The sequence below is a fragment of the Rhinolophus ferrumequinum genome, chromosome 8 (assembly GCF_004115265.2).
Source record: "Rhinolophus ferrumequinum isolate MPI-CBG mRhiFer1 chromosome 8, mRhiFer1_v1.p, whole genome shotgun sequence".
Lineage (NCBI taxonomy): Eukaryota > Metazoa > Chordata > Mammalia > Chiroptera > Rhinolophidae > Rhinolophus > Rhinolophus ferrumequinum.
Genome location: NC_046291.1, coordinates 28872920 through 28893490, shown reverse-complemented (window position 1 = coordinate 28893490; position 20571 = coordinate 28872920). Strand labels below are relative to the sequence as shown.

Sequence of the window (20571 nt, the reverse complement as noted above, 5' to 3'; positions counted from 1 at the left end):
TTGCCACATGGGCCTTTACACGGAGCTGCCTTACCACATGATAGCTGATTTCTCCCAGAGTGAGCAATCCAAGCAGAGGAAGAGGGTACTTGAGATGGAAGTCATACTCTTTTTATAACCTAATATCAAAAACAACATCCTGTCATTTCTGCCATATTCATTAGAAGTAAGTTAGTAAGTGTAGCCCATATTAGAAGTAAGTTAATAAGTCTAGCCCATGCTCCAGGGGAGGGAATCACACAAGGACATGAGTACTAGAAGGCAGGGATAATGGGGGGCCATCTTAGTGACTGGTTATCACATTACACTACCAGCCCAAAATAGAAAAAAGGAAATAAATTATTTTAAAAGGAAATAATATTTATTAACAAATGTAGCATTTGCTAATTTCTGTTTATAAAATGTTAAATTTTATTAAAATCATATTTATGTAAATATCAGTTGACATTCAGTATATGTAGTATTTGCTAATTTCCTTAACATACTGTGCTATATTAGGTAAATATTACAATAAACTTTTAAATTTATTTGTTTGTACATCTTAGTAAGACTTACTGATGTTTTCTTTAAAGTTGTATAATAGAAAGTATAGATTTTGACATTACCCCCACCAAGTAATTTTTTAATCTAGTATCCAGAACAGATGGATACTTGAACTAATATCAATAGTTGGTTTTGGCCCACAGGGAGTAGAGCGGTGGTAATGGAGTGTCAGTATGGTCCAAGGAGAAAAGGTTTCCAGTTAAAAAAAATCAGTGAGCAGGAAAGCAGTTCTTGTCAGCTCTACAAAGCCACTTGTCCAGCCCGGTAAGCTTTATTTTCCTTTGTTTCTTTCTTACTAAGTACTTATTTTTGAATAGCGAATATGCACACTTTTATTAAGTTTTAAACTGTGCCAAAAAAGATACAGTGAAATCTAAGTTTCCTCGTACCCTGGCTTCCTATGTCCCTCTCCAACGCAACAGCTCTTACCAGTTTCTTGAGTAATCTTCCGAAGATATTTTGTGTATAGCAAATATAAGACCCAGTATTTATTATATTATATAATATAATAAATACAAGACCCAGTATATATTATATTATATTATATTATATTATATTATATTATATTATACCCGGTTTTATATTATAGTAAAATAAGACCAGATCTTATATTAATTTTTGCTCCAAAAGACACGTTAGAGCTGATGGTCTGGCTAGGTCTTATTTTTCGGGGAAACAAGGTATGTACATTCTTCTTTACCCTCATAAATGTTGAAGATTTCAGTAAAGCTTACTAATATTTTTTTAAAGTTAGGTGGTAGTGTAGGTTCTTTCCTGCTATGAATTCACATTGATTTATTTTCATTATGAATACCTATTGTGGTTATTTACTGTATACCTATTATGCTTTATGCTAGTGTGAATATGACATATACTACTCTATGCTTTGCTTTTCTTCATTCCCAATATATCTCAAACCTGGCCACATATCTGTGCATAAAAGCACTGGTTCTTTCCTTTAAAAAAAAAAAAATTTAGTTTTAGAATTGAGATATAATTGATATATATTAGTTTCATGGATCCTTCCTTTAATAGCCATATAATATTCCAGTTATGGATGAATTAACATTTACTTAATTAGTGCTGGACATTTAGGCTCTGTAAGATATTCTTTATTATTATTTACAAAGCTGCAGTTAACAACATTGTACCTATTTGTACACTTGTGTTGGTGTATCAGTAGCATAAATTCCTTGAAATGAAATTGCTAGGGCAAAAGTTATATTCTTTTTAAATGTTATATTCTTTTGAAAGTTGCTTTTTTAGAGAGATTTTACTAATTATATTCATACCAGAAATGTATGAAACCAACATAGTAAGTTTTAGATAGAATAAGACTACAGAATAGTTATTGCTTTGGGAGCAATAACAATGAAAAATGTGAAAAAAATAAAAGACTGTTGTAATGTCCTTTACTAATATTCTGTGCCCAGCAACTATATTGGGTGCCATGGGAAACAGGGAGACTAGAAGAGGTATAATACTTTACTTAATAATGGAGAACTTAAAATATCGATGTTGTAGATCAGTACACAAAAAAATATTAGAGGACATAATAGTATAATACATAGTATACTATAATTATTTAGATATTTTTACTGAAGTCATGATTATTGTTAATTTGCTAAGTATTATGCACTGAGAATATGGCATATCTTTCACAAAATCCTCTGAATGCTTTCTTGATTAATTGAATTTTCTGTAAACTTTAATATTTCAGGTAAACTTCTGGTTTAATTAGGTTTTCTTGAGATTACAATATAATGAAGCAAATTTTTTTTTCTTCTAAAAAGGATTTACATTAAAAAGGTACAAAAGTTTCCTGAATATAGAGTTCCTACAGATCCCAAAATTGACAGGAAAATAATCCGAATGGAGCAAGAGAAAGCCTTTAACATGCTAAAGAAGAACTTGGTAGATGCTGGTGGTATTCTTAGGTATGACATTTATATAGTTCTTTTATTTTACAAATTAATTAGCTCCATTTGCAAGAATTCCTTCTGTAAGAGAAATTATGTTTTCCAATTACTTCATTAAGAAATGGTTTTTATAAGAGAGGTGTCTCACTAGTAGTTCCATAGGTTTTCAAATGACTTGCCACTGTATAAATCATTGAGCTTATCTGCCAAATGTTGTAAATAAATCTGACCAAAGAGTTCTATATATCACATGGAAGGTTTTTTCCAAAATGACAAATACATATTTAGCAACATATTTCTCTCTATATTTAGTACTTTGTTTCAAACACTTACTAAGAACCAAATCTACAGTCGCCTATATATTTTTTAACCCATCTTTGGTAACTTATGGCAGCCAGAAATGAATTTTAAGCCCTACGTAAAATTCCATTTTATAACTTTTATAGGAAGGTCTTAAATAAGAACTATTAGCTTTCTTTCTTATTTTCTTTTATGTGTCACTTTAGGTGAAGAATTTACAGTTGTATAATGGGGTTAAGGGTGTGGAATATGGTTTCTGTGTGATCTTTAAAAAAAACTTTCAGATACATGAAAAAGGAATAGAATCAGTAATTAGATCCTTTAGTTTGGAGAACATTGCATTTTAAGAACATTGCAATATCAGTCATTGCAAGCAAAAATATAAATTAAAACAATATCCTACCAGATCAGTTCATTTTCTTAGCATCTGTTCTTTGCACTGCACTACTGTACAAGAGGTCTATACTCACCTTTCAGTTGATTGTCTTGCTCATTGGGGCTACAAGAGCTGGAGCACTGTCGAGGCAGTATGGCAAGCTCCTGTCACAGAAGATTCTCCCACATAGCTTGATCTGGATAGACTCTGAATAATATCCACTCTTTGGTTTGAAAGACATTTTAAATTTTATTTATATTTAATTTATTTGTAAAATTTTTATTTATATTTATTTAATATGATATAATCATATATAATTTTTTCTTAAGAGATTATTCCTTCTCTTGATAAGTATTAACATAAGTAATTTTGATTCTTGCCTCTGCCTAGTAATGTAATTTTAACTATTTTCTCTCATCAGGTGGTATGTACAGTTGCCTACACAGCAAGCTCATCAGTATCACGAATTAGAGACTCCTTCCCTCCCTTTATCACCTTCTCCTTTTCCTGTGTCCTCTCTTGAAGAAGAGGAAACTGCCATTAGAGATGAGGATTGTACTTTACCCTCACGTTTACATCCTCAAGTAGCACATAAGATTCAAGAATTAGTATCACAGGGAATAGAACAAGTGTATGCAGTGAGGAAACAGCTAAGGTACAGAAGAAAATTGTTCTTTTATGTTTCTCATTTTTGTTTGTTGGTTTAAATAATATGCTTAACATTATAGACATTTTCCAGGGTATGTGCTATCAGAGTAGATAAGGAATATAGTTTATTAAAATAATATTATTTATGATCACAACCCAGCAGTGCTTGGCAAACCATGAGTAATGATTTGAATTACTCATTTGAGATATTCCATATTCAGATTTGGCAAATTGGACTATTTCTAAATGATATATGAATTGAATTATATAATAAGTACCTTTACATTAAAAAAATCTTTGTAGAACCAAAGATTTTAAAACCTAGGCTAAGGTACTTATTCTAAGCAATTAAATTTTATCACCTGAAAAGAATATGGATAGTGCTTTATCTAATGATTTTATATGTAATACTTGGGTCTAATTTTATTGATATTCAGGATATAATAATTATTATCATGTGGCACTTACCATGTGTGTGCCAGGTATTGTGCTAAGCACTTTATATGCATAGTTGCATTTATTCTTACGACTCTATAAAGTCGGTATATTTATCCCCATTCTGCAGATGAGACCATGGATACTCAGGGTGGTTAAATAAGAGGTGGAGGCAGAACTGAAATCTAGGTCTCACGCCAGATCTCTAGTACTTAACTGACCTTGTTTGTACTGGTTTTATGTAGTCTGATCAGAGTAGGGTTTCCAGGAGGGAATTCCCGCCTGTTCTGAAGAATTTTATCGCTTTCCCATTCCTGAATCCTGAGAAAAGTTGGTCAGGAAATTGGGAGAATTGGCTCCTTGAACCCAGTAATACCCAGAATGGGAAATAAACGTACTACTCACAATGTATCTCTTAGACATTTTTCCTATTTATCGCTAGGGTTTCCACGCAGGAATTCCCGCCCATTCTCGGGAATTTTTTTCGCTTTTCAATTCCCGAATCCTGAAAAAAGTTGGTCGGGAAATTGGAAAAACTGGTTCCTTGAACCCAGGTGGTTGGTAGTATCGACTGTCACTTTATGGAAATGATTCATCGTGGAGAACAGAAAACAGTTTATATCTCGGGATTTTGGAATGGATAAGCAAAAAATATTCCTGAGAATGGGCGGGAATTCCTGCCTGGAAATCCTAGATTTGAGCAACAAATGAGTGTTTCCTAGGATTATTTTTTAATTAATACATTACTTTTTTATTTAGTAGCTTTCTTACACATTTTATATTTATTTCCATCAAACATTGTTAGAGCAGAACGAAAATTTGGTAAAGCCAGCCACTATTTACGAAACCTGAATCTTAAAAACAGAGATATAATACAGCTCTGTGATATGCTCTCTCTCTGTATATATATATATGATATGCTCTCTATATATGATATGCTCTCTCTCTCTCTATATATATATATATGCTGTCTCTCTCTCTCTATAGAGAGACAGCATATCATATATATATATATATCATATATAGAGCATATGATATATATATATATAAAACTTTATCATTTCTTGTATGTATCTATTTTTATACAATTAGGTGGCAATGCCGCCTTCTGTTTTTATCTTCTCTTTTGTCTACTTGTAAAATGCAAGCAGGTCGTATTTCATATGATATTAATTGATGCCTTTTGGAAGAAATATAATATTATATTTATGCAGATAACATGGGTGTAGGCCCAAGCTCTTTTACTTACTAGGTAGGTGTATAATTTTGGGCAAACTATTTAACTTTTGCAGCCCTCAGTTCCCTTATTTCTAATGTGGGAACGCTAATTGTTCCTACCTCATAGGTTTATATTAAGGGTTAAAGGAGATACTTGATATGAAGTGTTCAGTATAGTGCCTGACATAATAAACATTCAAAAGCTTACTTAAATTGAAAATAGTGATTCCTTTAAATTCATAAAAATGTTAAAACTTACTCTAAGATATACAGGTATTTAACCAATGTTAAATTAACATTTAACATTTAAATATTACATTTCTTTAATCTGCATGAATTCTGTGATTTAATGTATGGAAAAAATTAAAACTGGAAAAATGTAGACTACTTATAAAGCTGTAAACCGTGCTTTACCAAAGTTTATGCTAAAAGAGAACCTTTCTCTCATTTGATATAAAGTATATTGCTAGATTGTTTATGTTTTATTACATTTTACATTCTCCACAGAAAATTTGTAGAAAGGGAACTGTTCAAACCTGATGAGGTACCTGAAAGACATAATTTATCCTTTTTTCCAACTGTAAATGATATAAAAAACCACATCCATGAAGTACAGAAATCCTTGAGAAATGGAGATAATGTATATAACTCGGAGATTATTCCAGCAACGGTATGATTACAACTGTAATTCCTTGTTTTATTACAGAATCTTTCTCAGCTTCTATTACTGTTTGGCCTAATAGGGATGGTTGCTATTTAAAGTTAGGTCATAACTGTAATATAAGAAAAATAGTGTCTTTTTCGTAAGACGTAAACACTATGAACTCTCAGATGATGATTGGACAATTTTTTTAAATTACTCTTACAAGAAGAAAAACCACTGAATTTCCAACTCTGACTATAATAGCAATAGAAATATATGTTTAAAAATCAACATAGTTTATCTCTGTAAAAAGTATATCTTACTCATTTAACAGACATTTATTGAGTACATGCTGTGTATATATTCCCCTCTTTTTTAAATAGATGGGTAAATTTAAAATAGAATATTTCAGACTTGAATACAAAACGTGATGATATTAGTTCTATATCCCACCTATCGATATCATTGTTAACCTCATTCTGTGATACTGTGGTTTCCCCCTGAATATTGGTCATTTCTATGAAAATTTTTCCTACTCCGAAGAGATTAATATAATTACCCAGAAAATACTAATTATAATGCAAGCAGTGATTATGGTATTCAAATCTCAGTAACAGTATTCTTTGTTCTCTACATTTTTACTGCCCAAATTCTGTAACTGAATAGATTTAGATTTTTTTTTTTTTGTTTTTAACTAGAGCTACTATTCTTTGCTATCTAAAACTCTTAATTATTCACTATCTAGAATTCAGGAACAAAAACACATTTGGTTAGCAATGATCCTTGCTACCTACACTTGCTATCCAAATTCTTGCTATCTGAACTTGGGAAGCTAATGCATTTGGATAGTGAAGTATACTTGTGCTTTGAGAATATAAACAAGTGAAGAGAGTAATTACAGGATAAAGCACACCTATACTATGACTGAATACAATGTGACAGTTATAGTGATGTTTTAAAATAGTTTTTCAATATAAATGAAGTATTATTTTTACTGAAATAAATGTTCCCTTTTAAGCTTCAATGGACTACGGATAGTGGGAATATTCTCAGAGAGACTGTGACAGTTACATTTGCAGAAGGTAGGTTATCTTAAATACCTTTAAAATATAAAATCAAGTGTTAAAACTGGAGGACATTTATGATATTATCTCATCTAATCAAATTTTATGGATAAGCAAGCCATGGCCCAAAGAGGCAAGAACAATTATGTTAGGATTTATCAAAATTATTCCAGCTATTTAAATTTCCTCCTATAATCAGCTTTTATGCTTCTCTATGGTTGAAATTTTGAGTCTGATTACTAGCACAGTTTACTATAAAGTTAGGCTAATTCCAATAGTAATAACCGTTAGATACTCTGATCAGGAAACTATTGTCCTTTTTTTGTATGGTTTGCTTTTTCACATATGTTCTTACTCCTATGTTCTCTCAATAGTCCAAGCTTATTTCAGCCCTTTTGTTCTCTTTTCTGGAAATGTTTTTTCTCCTCTTCTGCGTGGCATTCTCTACTCAATACTCAAATAGCAATCTCTTTGGCTTTAAGTGCTCTCTTAACTAAACCCCTTTTATAAAGTTAGATATTCATTCTTTTGTGTTTACTTCTGCATTTTACATGGTATCCTTTTGTTTACACATCTGTATCTTTCGTTATGATTTGAGCTCCTCAGGGGCAAGGATTGTATTTTATTCAAATTAAAATACCTGATACATAGCATAATGCCAGCTAAAAAGTTAACACCTAAATAAATGCTTTAGAATAAATTTATGAATAACTATATACAGTATAATTACTTCTTTTTTAATTGAAATTTACTGGGATGACAATGGTTAGTCAAATTACATAGGTTTCAAGTGTACAATCATCTGTATATCACAGTGTGTGTTCACCACCCAGAGTCAGTTTTCCCATCACCATATATTTGACCCCGTTTACCGTCATCTACCACCCTCTCTCCTTGCCCTCTGGTAACACAATTACTTTTTTATTCTTCAACTTATTAACCTTTGAGTCACTTTGCCCTACAGAATAACTTTTAAATTCTTTAACATTATTCATTTTTTCTGTACATATTTCACTCACTGTGATAAATGCTGGGCATAAAAAAAGAACAAGTAAGTTTCTTGCTTCATTGAATTTAAAGTTTAGCTAGAGAAAAAGGCAAATATGTGTATGTTTTAATTAATTACCATTATGAAAAGTGCCATGAGAAAGTTTGTGGGAATAGTGATAGAGACATAAAACTTAGTCCAGGGAGTAGGGAAGTGGCACTTGAGAAAGTGACTTTTAAACTAAGATCTGAAGAATGAATAGGAATTTGCCAATCAAAGGAATAGCATGTTTGAAGGCTAAGCAAGAAAGAGCTTGTCATGTTCAAAGAACTTAAAGTCTGGTTTTAAGCATAAATAATGCTTGCAGATAAGACTGGACAAGCAAAACAGGTTTAGGAGGCCCTTTCAGTTTTCCATTTGAAAGGTGTTAGTGGTTTAGACTACACTTGATAGCATTTATATTAGAATTGGAATGATTTAATAGTTATTTTAAAAATAGAACTCAAAGGCCTTTGTTACCGGTTGAATAGGTGTGGGAGGTTAAAGAGTGGGAATTACCTAGGATGATTCCTGAGTTTCTTCCATGGCAATTTACTGATAGTAGCATTTACTGAGCTCAGCAACACTGGCATAAGGATAGGATATTGGTGGCTGCAGGGGAGAGAAAAAAGTTCATGAGATCAGCTTTGGAAAGCTTGCTATTGGAGCCCTTTCAATACAGTGGATTGGGAGGCAACCATTAGGGTGGTTGAAGAGTGAATGGAAGATGAATGAGATTAGAGACAACGTGGGCCACTTCTTCAGGAAGTTTGCTATGAAGGGGACTATCAGATTTGCTATGCGGTTGTGGGGACAGAGCCCCAAAAAGCAGTTTCCAGGCTCTCGGCCTCACATAGAAAGGTGCTGGCTCAGGTAGTAAATGACCATCGACTACGATCAAATGGCCATCAGCTGTGGCTAGTTGGCCGTCAGTTGTAACCAGTGAGCCATTGGGCACTAATATAACTGCCGTGGCTAGGCTAGCAAAAAAAGGGGGAGCTAGCAAGAAGATGGTGGCTGAGTCTGCAAGCGGCACAGTGAGGGTTGAGAATTTTGTTGCTCCTGGTTCCTGTGTCTCCAGCCCAGCCGCCAGTGAGAGTATAGTGGTATGACTCCCCTACCTATGGCTCCGTGGGTGTACCTTTTTGGCCTCACCATGTCCTGCGTTATGTGGGGAGTGGGACCAGAGACCCCACCTGACACCCCGCACGACAGCGGTTGAGGGAAGTTTTTTTTTTTAAGACAGAAGAGATGTGAAGAGATACATAAAGGTGAAGGTACTCGATAGCTTTGATGATGGGAAGTTGAGGAAATTTCTGATAGCTTCTCTTTTCTCTTTAAGTAAGAGTGCTAAGGATGAGAGCAGATCTCAGGAAGGGTGGCCAAGACTTTAGGAAAATGGAGATTAGATATCCCTAATACAAAGTGAGAGAAAATTTGTAAGGTTGTCAGATACAGGTGAGGTTCTGTTGAAGTTGATGATCATGAATTGGTATTAGTGGTAGCAGTGAGTTTCTTACTCGGTGGTATTTGGCTTCACATGTATAAGCAGTGGAAGCCATTTTCATCCAGGATGAGGATTTTACACAGTGGGTTATGACCAAAGGGCAGAGAGGCAGGGGAGGTTAGGATATTTGCAAGAGTGTGACTAAAATTATAAGCCCAGGATCCTAAGATGGATGGGGAGAGAATTTTATTAGGGCAGAGACTGATGGATCTGAAGAAAACAGGAATCATGTGAACTGGAGGTTGAAGAACAATTGTAGTGGAGTAGCTAAGCAAAATCCCTGGGAGAATAAGAGGTTGTGTTCCGAGAATGGGGTGTTTGAATTAGAAATGTAGATGTAGACTAGTCCAGGTATGACCATAATAGTGGGTGACTGCTGCAGAGTGAAGCAGAATGACAATTAGAAATGAAGAAGCCAAGAAATGTGAGAGTGCTATTTAATCATCTTAGCAGTCCTTAGAGGAAGATTCTCTTATTATTCTCATTTCACACATGAAACTGAAATTTAGAAACTGAGTTAAATAGTATGTTGAAGGTTACAGAGAAAAGCCAGTGTTTAAATCTATCCTTGTCTTACACCAGTGTCATTTTAAAAGTTACTCAATTACAGTATGAAAGCAATAGATAGTTGTTCACAATTGATTTTTGATTGACTTAAAGAGATGAATATATTTGGGTTAACATAAGAATTACATGAGAAAGAATTCCCTAAGGACAATTTAAAATTTGAGATATTAAGAAAACAGAGAGATTTTTACTCTTATTCTTTTATTCCAAAGTGAGTTATTGAAAGAAATTTAATACAGTTATTCTGAGTACCTGCTTTATATCAGGCATTGTCCTAGGGCTACCAAAGATGAATTAAATTTGGTCTTTGTAATTGAGAGGCTGAATAGTTTACCCACATAAGAGAAGTTTAGGTGTAACCCAGCATCATAGCATGGAAAAATGGACTCAGAGTTACACGTGTAGAATCTTTCAAGGAAAAAAAGACCATTTCTTACATTCCATCCTTGATATACTGGATTAAAATTAATAGGAATATATATGTGTGTGTGTGTGTGTGTGTGTGTGTGTGTGTGTGTGTGTTTTTTAAATTCCCTTAGTGATTCTGATTATATACCATGTTCTGCAAATAGTGGACTAGATAACTTCTTAAAGACCTTTTTCAAACTTTTGACCTTATTTTCTATTCCAATTCTGATAGTAAGGGTTGTAATAAAGTATGGTATCCTAGAAGCCATAAAAATTATTTTGTTTTAATAGTTTCCTTTTTATGTAATTTAGGAAATTCACCAGGAGAGTCATCTACCACCAAAGTGGATACAAATCAGACGAGGGGTTCTTTGTCTCCAGAACCAACCCATGTGTTTTCCTCACTTTCCTCATTTCCCCCCAAAATATTCACACAATTACAGGTAAATAAATATCCAGTAAAGTAGCCAAATTTGAGGGCCTTTTCTTTCTTCTTCAATCTCCCCTCTTCTTCTCTCAGGCACTTTACAGAATTATTATAGAATTATAATAATGGTCAAAGATGTTTTCATTATTAATTTCCTGACTTTTTTGTATCTTGATTTAAGAGGATAATTTAAACAATATGTTTTGAAAAAGTTTGAGTTAACTATGCATGCAATAAAATTTAGTTGTACTACTTTTCCTTTAGTTCTCGTTTCTGTCCTCACTTGATATTTGTCAACTGATCTTGTATTTTATTCCAACTTTGTGTTAAAACAATAATAGATCCTATGAGAAAATCGTACGTAGTAAATTCAAACATTTTGATGTAACTCTTTTTTGTTTAAAAGGGTTTGCAGTTGCAACCAAGATTTACTTCTCCTGATGGATCACCGACTCTGATGTCAGTAAATAACCATCCCTCGTCCAGTCCTTCAACACTTTTAGATTCAATAGAAAGTGCTGTAATGAATAATAATTCTCTACTGCTTGGTCAAAGTCATAGCCTTCAAACCGATACATGCCTAACCCAGAACAACGGTATTGCCTCTACCGTGGGTAACCTTCCAGGACCAGATCAAAACCTGGTTGCAATGGATCAGCTGGTGGACGTTGGAGATGTTGAAGAAACAGAGAATCTGGAAGGCAGTGTTGATCAGATTCTGTTGGGAGATGTGCAGACCATTCCAGTACAGATTATAGACAGCCACCCAGCTCTTGGTAAGTTAAAATCAATTCATGATTTTATTTTTTTTAACTTTTATGGACTAACATCACTATTACACTACAGAAAAAAAAAACCTATCGTTTCTACTTAGTGGGTTTATAATATATAAAAAATCAAGTAAAGCTACAAGAAAAAAGGAACAATTTCATGAGCAAAGTTTTTTAAACTTAAAATGTTTTTTCTCCATTGAAATTATTCATTCTATAAGTACCTAGTTTTAGAGAAACTAGGAAAAATCTGTGGTGGTATAAGATCAGGAATGTCATTTTAGAATGCACGAAAAAAATTAGAGAAACTTTAAAAGGAAAACTACTTAGTATAAAGGTTATTATGGAAAAATTGATACACACAAATAGAAAAATGGAATGAAATGGGAAGATGTAAAGGTCAAAAGAAAGAGTTCAAGTTATAGACTTAAATGTTGAGTTCTGTGGAAATTGGAAGGAAACTAGTAAGACTTGGGGACTTGGGTTTTATCCATGAGCTTTTTCCTCATCACTTTGTAAAGAACTCAGTCAATATAGTAATAAACTCTGTTAACTCCTACTTGACCTATGTCACTCCCGACAGATTATTCTGGATTGGACACTTTTGTGGGAAAAGACTTTCAGTTTCTTTGAAGAGCAAAAATCTTCATAGGAATTATCCTTAGAACATATATTTCTTCTCCATCCTTAAAGATAATTCTTTTGGGTAAGGAAAAGTGTGAGATAGTTCCTTTCAGAAAAGAATCGTTGTCTTTTAAGTTTATTACTATTAAGAAATTTTATCCAGAGTGGTGTGGCAGTTTTCACTACTGAGGGAATTGAGTAGAAGAGAGGGAAAAGGAATATATATGAATTAATCCTCACAATTCCATGAAATAGCTGGTGCTGTCTCCATTTTACAGATGGGGAAAGCAAGGCTCAGGGAAGTTAAGTAATTGACCTAAAATCACATCTAATAAGTGACCAAGTAGGACTTTAACTCAGATCTTCTACTTCCAAAGCTTCTTTTCCATTTTAACAAGATTTCTCCCCCTGTATTGTGCTAAAGTATTTCTGGGATCTCTAATTTAGATTGCTTTAAAGGAGACCCTCTTTGAATTTGAACTTGCATAATTTGTCAAGTTAGCTCATGATCTGAGGGACTACTTCACCTGAATATTTATTCTCACGGTCATTCAAATCCATCTTCTGCTTGTTTTCTCTATGGTATGGGCTAAACTCCAACACATCCATATGTGACAAGCATCAGGTATGTTTGACACACTTTACTGAACCTTAACCTCAGTTCTCTATAGAAACTAAAAAACTGATATTCCTGAGAAAGAAAGACTTTATCTTAGGTTTCCCACCTGCCAGTTCACCATAGTGCTGCTGGTATGCTAGATTTAGATTAATTTAGATTAATTTGGTCATAAGTACTTTGAAGTCAGAATGGTAAGTGCATTCTGAAATATTTCAGAGAAGCAAACACAGCTTGTGCAGCTGTCAGCGCTATCATTTAAGACGTGCCTTTTTTTTTTTTTAAGTACTTATATAGTGAAGTTTCTTCAGGGAGGGAACATTTTCATTGATGTATGACCACATGTGGAAACCATGTGGGAATGGTAACCTGTCTGTGAATGTGTGATGCATATGCCTGCTGTTTGCAAAACAAATCATTTTCTTGTTTTTTCATATTCTTAGAATTAGAATATTTTATTATCAGTATTTCCCAGAAGCATTATTTTACATTAATAATTGTGGTAAAAAGATTTACTAATTCTCCTGTTATGATTTTATGACAGTCACTGACTACTTTTAATCATCTAGTAAATCAACAAGAATCATAACTTAAAACAAATCATTTTCAAATAATGGGAGGCTTCCTGACCTTTATTTACAAATATTTTTAAAGACAGTTAAGTTTAAATATGAGATGTTCCTCATAATTTTATCAAATTATGGGCTGATATTTTTGGACAAAGTATCTTTACAGAAGAATAACTTTATAGTTTCCTTGGTCTCTTCTTTTTTTTCATTACTATAAGCATACTGAAGGAATTTAATATGAATGACTGTTAAGATATCAGAAGCACTGAGTTCTCAAATATACCAACTGCTTTTCTAAATTATTTGGTTCTTTTTTCCAAACTACTGTTTTATGCGTTGCTCCTAAATTTATATAATTCTAAAGATTTTAGTGTTATGACATATTAACCTTTAGGGTTTTTCTTTTATGTTTGGTTTTAAAGTTGACGAAAATCCAGAAGGTACCATTTCTGTGAACCAAGTTAAGCAAGAACCCAAAGAACCAGCATTGTCAATGGACGCCAAAAAAAATTTGGACTGTAAGAATTTATCTGCTACATAAATTATTGAAGCTTTTCAGAATTGAACAACTCCAGTAATTTCTGATGTCATAGAAAAGAAGGTGAATATTGTCGAAGTGCAGCATTATAAATGGACTGAAGACTGGGTTGATGAACAGCTTTGATTTAAAATTGATATAGTTGTTGCTAATTCCATATTTTTACCTCTTATTTTTACTCTTATTTTGTATAATTCTTATGCTTTTTTGAGTATCTGATAAGGCCAGTATTTCAGAAGATCATCTGAACTTACTATGGTAGTGAAGTCTGAACACAAATGGTTATCTAACTCATCTGCTGGAAATACCCAATTTTGGCTCTTGAAAAATGAAAAAAGAACAACAAAAATAGTGTGTGACTGTATGTGTGTGTGTGTGAGTGTGTGTGTGTGTGTGTGTGTATCATGACTTTTTTAAGTTCTAAAAGAACTTATTCTCTCTTTAAAGATGTGAAGAAATTTTTTAAATTGGCAGGCAGTTGAGAGAAAATTTCTAGTCTGTCTCCGTTGGAAAGAAAAAACAATAAATTTAACGTCATAACACAAAGCCCAGCATTTACATCTGTGGAAACTATTTGTGTTTTAGCTTCTTCCATTCTAATTTTTATACTTATGACTGGGAGCCAATAGCATACTAATAGTCATCTAGTAGAAATTTAAGGGTCTTGGTAAGTACTGAAAATTTTAATTTGAAAGATAAGCAACAGAAATAAATGTATATTGCATGTATTTATACAGTATTGTAGTTAAAGCACTATTTATGGGTAGAAAAATATAGAAATTGAGAGAATTCAGAAAGAATAGTAGAATTTCCTGATGTTTACAGGTAATTTGGGGAACTTTTTGATGTCAGCAGAAGGTTTTTTTCCTATATTGTGTTGAAGATTCAGCTGTGGTTAGAGAAGAATTTGAGTTGTATTTATTTTTTTTTAAGCCAGAGTCCTTACTGAATTGATAGTATTAGAATTTATAGTACTTCAAGGTAAGTATTTATAGTTTAAAATTTAGTTCATATTTAACACTTTAAAACTGATGTGTTATATTGGCTTATTGAGTAAGTATATTTACTTCAAAAACTGAAAAAGTGCTAATCAGTATATTCATTACAAGCCTCTGTTTTCTGGAAGGTTGGTAAACTAGAAATGTCAATTATAACTGTCAAAAAATCAACCTAAAGGCTTTTTTTTCCTCCAGAGACCATCTGTGGGTATATTTAAAAGTAATAAGGATTTCAAATGGATGTTAATGTTTAATATTCAAAGCATGTGAAATATAATATGAAATTTAATGATAATATTTTACATGACTATGAGTCTTTTTAGCTTTTCTAAGTCCAGTCTCCCATTCTTAATACACTTTAATATTTTCAGGTACACAACATGTATTATATTAGAAGTGGGTGGAATTTTAAAGTTCTTTGCCCTTTAGATTTATACCCTCTTTATTATAAAATTTATTATTTATACCCCTATTTAATGCAAAGTTAACATTCAGTTACATGTATGATTTTTTCGTAAGACTTGATTTTCTTTTTCCTAAGAAATGAAAATATTTGATGTGGGCATTTATAGAATTAAGCTGCCAAATCTATTATGTTATGCTAAGTTAAACACAACTGCTGGTTACTTCAAACTCAGATTTCTCTTAGACTGTGTGTACTTAAAGGGAATAAGTCCAAATTAATTTATAGTTTAGTGTTGCATTGTAGGTAACATTCTTTTCACTTGTTATTTCCAGTTTTTATGGAAACTTTTTCAATATTTTAAATAATCTTCACCTTTCATTAATGACAATAGTTTATTATGAAATATTTCACCAATTGAACTTTATTTCTTAGGAGACATTCCTTTCTTTTTTGATGTTGAGTTGCTAAGGAGAAATGCTTGTTAAGATACAAACTTTAGTTACTGATGAGGATGAGAGATGTCCAAGGATTCAGACTTTGGCATTTCATTAGGAGCAAAACATAGTTTAAAATATTTCTCTCACTTCATACTATGTGAATGTCTCTTCTGATACCGTTTTTTTTTTTTTAAATCATGTTTCAGTGCATCCTCCCCACAAACAAAAAAACAAAAGAAAAAAAAGCATGAAGGAAGATTTAAATCCCTAATTGTATACTCTTTTGGTTTTTAGGTAGAAACTGGAACTATCAATATTTCATGTAAGTATTTCAATAAATAGCTCTTTAAAAATGGTTTCTAAATTAGTTTTTAAAAATTTATTTGTTCTCTAAATGCATGTTTAGTCACAATATATCAGTATTGTATTTTAAAGGTGCTTGGCATCACTTTAAAAAGTACATCGACATATTTTAAATAACCAGTTTTTTTTTAATGAACAGGGTAATAAATACAAGTACATAAATTTTTCGGTATCTATATTTGGCATTCTCCTAACAGCTCTACAGCAAAGTCTAACGTATGCTCTTTTGTTTCATGTATTACGACGTGTAATATCTGTAGTAGTAAGTTCGACATTTAGAATAAGCAATTAGAAATTCATAATTACAGCTGAGCTTGTTTCTTCGTTGTAGTTTTTATGTCTCAAATCTCCAAGTATATATGAACTTTATATATACTACAATGAATTATAGATAAACACAGGCATGGTGGGCTTTTCTCTCAATATTATTTTTTACTATAAGCAGTTAACATTCTTAAAGATTTTATTTCTTATACAAGCTAAATGTTTTCTAAAAGTCACAAAAGTGATAGAAAACAAAGTTTTGGAAACTGGCCCCGCATTAAAGTTTCTAATTTGGGGGCCCACCAGCTTGTGTTTCATCTTTATCTTCTATCAAAATGCATACTTAATTATGTGAGCATGAGATAGATGCCATTTAATTTGTACCAGGATTTTTTTTAAAGTTTAAGGTAATGTGTGTGTATATATATATATGTATATATTGTAATTTAATGTATACTGTCCTTGTTATAATGTAATTTTTTAATAAAAAATACTGTGCTTTTGTTTCTTAAACTGGTTAGTTTTTTATCCTTTTTGCCCCCTGGGTCTAGTGGTAGTTTTGTTCGTCTTGAAGATGCTGAATAAATACTTCAATACCTGAGAATTTTGGCTAGAGATTTATGTTCAATTTGGAACCTGAAGGTTTTTAAGCATAATATGTGCATTTAGTACTCTCAGCTCAGCAAACCATCAATTTTAAAATAATATGTGAAATAAGGTATGCATAATTCTTTTCTGCCCATGTTTTGCCACTGTCTTCAAGTACAGCTTTATATTTTTGGAGTAGTGACAAGAAGTACGTATTTAAAAAGGAGGGATCATTAGTTTTTCTCCCCCTCTGCTTTCTTTGCTTTATTCCACTCTGCCTATTTTTCCGGACCATAGAAAATCTTTTTCTTTCTAGAAGGGAGACTGCATTGATTCTTTTCCATCAACTGATTTAGGCTTTAGACATCTTAAATGGTGTATTGTTTTGGTATCTAAAGATTTGTAATTCTACTTAATTTAGTCATACTGGCAAAGTCTTAGTATACTTTTGCCACATACACGCTAGCTATGAATTCTATTGTTAAATAATGCAAATATTTGTTGCTGAGTGAATTATTTAAACTTCAGGAATAAAATCAGAATTTTAAAAAAATCTCACATTTTAATGGATCCTAAATTGATTCATGAAAAAAATAAATTGTGTGATTAATATGGAAAACCTTTGAGACTGTGAAATGGGTATAAGAGTGCAGGGGAGATGTTGTTTAAGGTTACAAACTTGCAACTGAAGTTCTGAAGATCTAATGTACAGCATAGTGATTACAGTAAAAAATACTGTATTATAAACTTACAAGTTGCTCAGAGACTAGATCTTAATTGTTCTCTCCACGAAAAAGAAATAATAATTATGCGATATGATAGAGGTGTTAGCCAATGCTATGATGGTACTCATCTTGCAATATATAAATTATCAAGTCAACATATTGGATACCTTAAACTTAAACAATGTTATATGTTAATTATATCTCCATAAAAAATGATTTCTAAAACTTTCAGAAGACAGTGGGAGTCTGATACCAGCAGTCTTTATTTTAGATTACTGACTTATAATTGACATATATAAACTGCACATATTTAAAGTGTACAATTTGATAACTTTTGATACACGTATACATATATGAAACCATCACCACAGTTAAGATAATGAATATATCCACCACCCCCTAAGATTCTTAGAGTTCCTTTGTTATCCATTCCCACTTCTCCCTTTCTTCGTCCCTCCCACCTCACCCCACCATTCCCAAATATACTGATCTGCTTTCTGTCACTAGAGATCAATTTCTTTGTCTAGTTTTATAAAAATGAAGTCATATAGTATGAACTTTTTAACCTGACTTTTGTCACTCAGTGTAGTTGAGATTTATCTATGTCACAGGATAAATAGTTCATTCCTTTTTACTGCTGATTAGTATCCCATTTTGTGAATGTACCAAAATTTGTTTATTTATTCACCTATTGATGAACATCAAGGTTATTTATAGTTCTTGGCTATTACAAATAAAGCTGCTATGAACATTTATGTAAAAGGTTTTATATAGACATATGCTGTCATTTCTGTTGGGTAAATATCTAGGAGTGGAATAGTTGGGTCATATGGTAGGTATACATACAACTTTTAAAGAAATTCTCAGCTGATTTTCCAAAGTGGTTGTACCATTTTATATTCCTATCAGCAGGGTATGAGAATTGCAGGTGCTCTATAGCATAGCCAACACTTGGTATGGACAAGCTTTTAAATTTTAGGCATTATAATAGGTGTGTAGTAGTATTTCATTGTGGTTTTAATTTCCATTTCTCTAATGACCAAAATTGTTGAGCATTTTTTCATGTGTTTTTTGCCATCAGTATATCTTCTTTTTATTTTTTAAAGATTCTTATTAAAAATATAGCTAACATACAATATTATATTAGTTTCAGGGGTACACCATTGTTATTCAACATTTATATACCTAAGGAAGTGATCACCGTGGTAAGTCCAGCAACCATCTGACACTGTACCACACTATCACAATATTATTGACTATATTCTCCATGCTGTATATTACATTCCCATGACTTATTTGTTTTATACCTGGGAATTTGGACCTCTTATTCCCCTTCACCTTTCCCCCATTTTAAAATTTTTCAGTTTCAGTTGACATTCAATATTATTCTATATTAATTTCAGCAGAGTGGTTAGACACTTATCCTAGTATAATTTAAGAACTGACCTGATTAGTCAAGTACCCACCCAGCACTATAAATAGTTATTGCCATATCGTTAACTATATTCCCTGTGATTTACCTTACATCCCCATGACCATTTTGTAACTACCACTTTGTTCTTATTAATCTCTTCACCTTTTTCAACCTGTCCCCCAAGCCTCGTCCATCTATTACCCCAACAAAGCTGGTACCCATCTGACACCATACATAGATATTATGATATTGACTATATTCCTAATGCTATACCCTATATCTCCATAACTACTTTGTAGCAAGCAATTTGCACTTCTTAATCCCTTCCCTTTTTTTCACCCCCATCTCATCTGGTAACCATCAAAGTGTTTTCTGTATCTATGAGTTTCTCTTTTGTTTGTTTATTTTCTTCTTTAGATTCCACATAAAAGCGAAATCACATTGCACCTTCCTTTCTTGTCTGACACTGCACTTAGCACAATATCCTCCAGGTCCATCCATGCTGCTGCAGATGGCAAGAACCCATTCCCTTCCATGGCTAAGCAATATTCCATTGTATATATGTACTATCTCCTCTTTATCCATTTTTTCATTCAGGCCAGGCTGCCTCCACATCTTGCCCATTGTAAACAATTCTGCAATGAACATATGGATGCACAGATATCTTCGAAGTAGTTTTTTGGGTTTCTTTGGGAAAATACCCTGAAGTGGGATTATTGGGTCCTTCTTTGCCTCTTGTTATAGTCTTTGAATTGGAGTTTGTTTTGTCTGGTTTAAGTATTGCTACCCCAGTTTTTTTTGTTTTTATCATTTCCATTTTCATGAAATACCTTTTTCCATCCCATTACTTTCCATATGTGTGTGTCTTTCAATCTGAAGTGAGCTCTTGTAGGCACCATATATAAGGGTTTTGTTTTCTTATCCATTCAGCCCTCCTATGTCTTTTGAGTGGAGCATTTAATCCATTTACATAGAAAGTAATTTTTGATACATATGTAGCTATTATCATTTGATTATTTATCATTTTGATCTTTTTTTCCTTAAGTCCTTTTAACATTTCTTGTAATACTGGTTTGATGGTGATGAACTCTTTAGCTTTTTCTTGTCTGGGAAGCTCTTCTACCTGTCTTTCGATTTTAAATGATAGCCTTGCTGGGTAGAATACCCTTGGTTGTAG

At 32.7% G+C, this 20571-nt stretch overlaps 1 protein-coding gene across 5 annotated transcripts in view; it reads left to right on the top strand.

Moving 5' to 3' along the window:
- Positions 1 to 20571, top strand: part of CARF (calcium responsive transcription factor) — a 62886-nt gene that overhangs the window by 30206 nt on the left and 12109 nt on the right. For 3 of the 5 annotated variants that reach the window (XR_004423700.1, XR_004423701.1, XR_004423702.1), the window contains 9 exons: positions 687 to 807; positions 2337 to 2480; positions 3560 to 3793; positions 5947 to 6109; positions 7101 to 7164; positions 10968 to 11098; positions 11489 to 11858; positions 14084 to 14262; positions 16335 to 16362. Coding sequence is in view for 1 of the 5 variants with exons in the window: in XM_033112633.1 (XP_032968524.1) it covers positions 687 to 807; positions 2337 to 2480; positions 3560 to 3793; positions 5947 to 6109; positions 7101 to 7164; positions 10968 to 11098; positions 11489 to 11858; positions 14084 to 14202 (1346 nt within the window). In the remaining 4 variants the exon portion in view is untranslated. Of the gene's footprint in view, positions 1 to 669; positions 808 to 2336; positions 2481 to 3559; positions 3794 to 5946; positions 6110 to 7100; positions 7165 to 10967; positions 11099 to 11488; positions 11859 to 14083; positions 14545 to 16334; positions 16363 to 20571 lie in introns of those variants that run through there. The other 2 variants (XR_004423703.1, XM_033112633.1) reach the window with 2 other exon arrangements.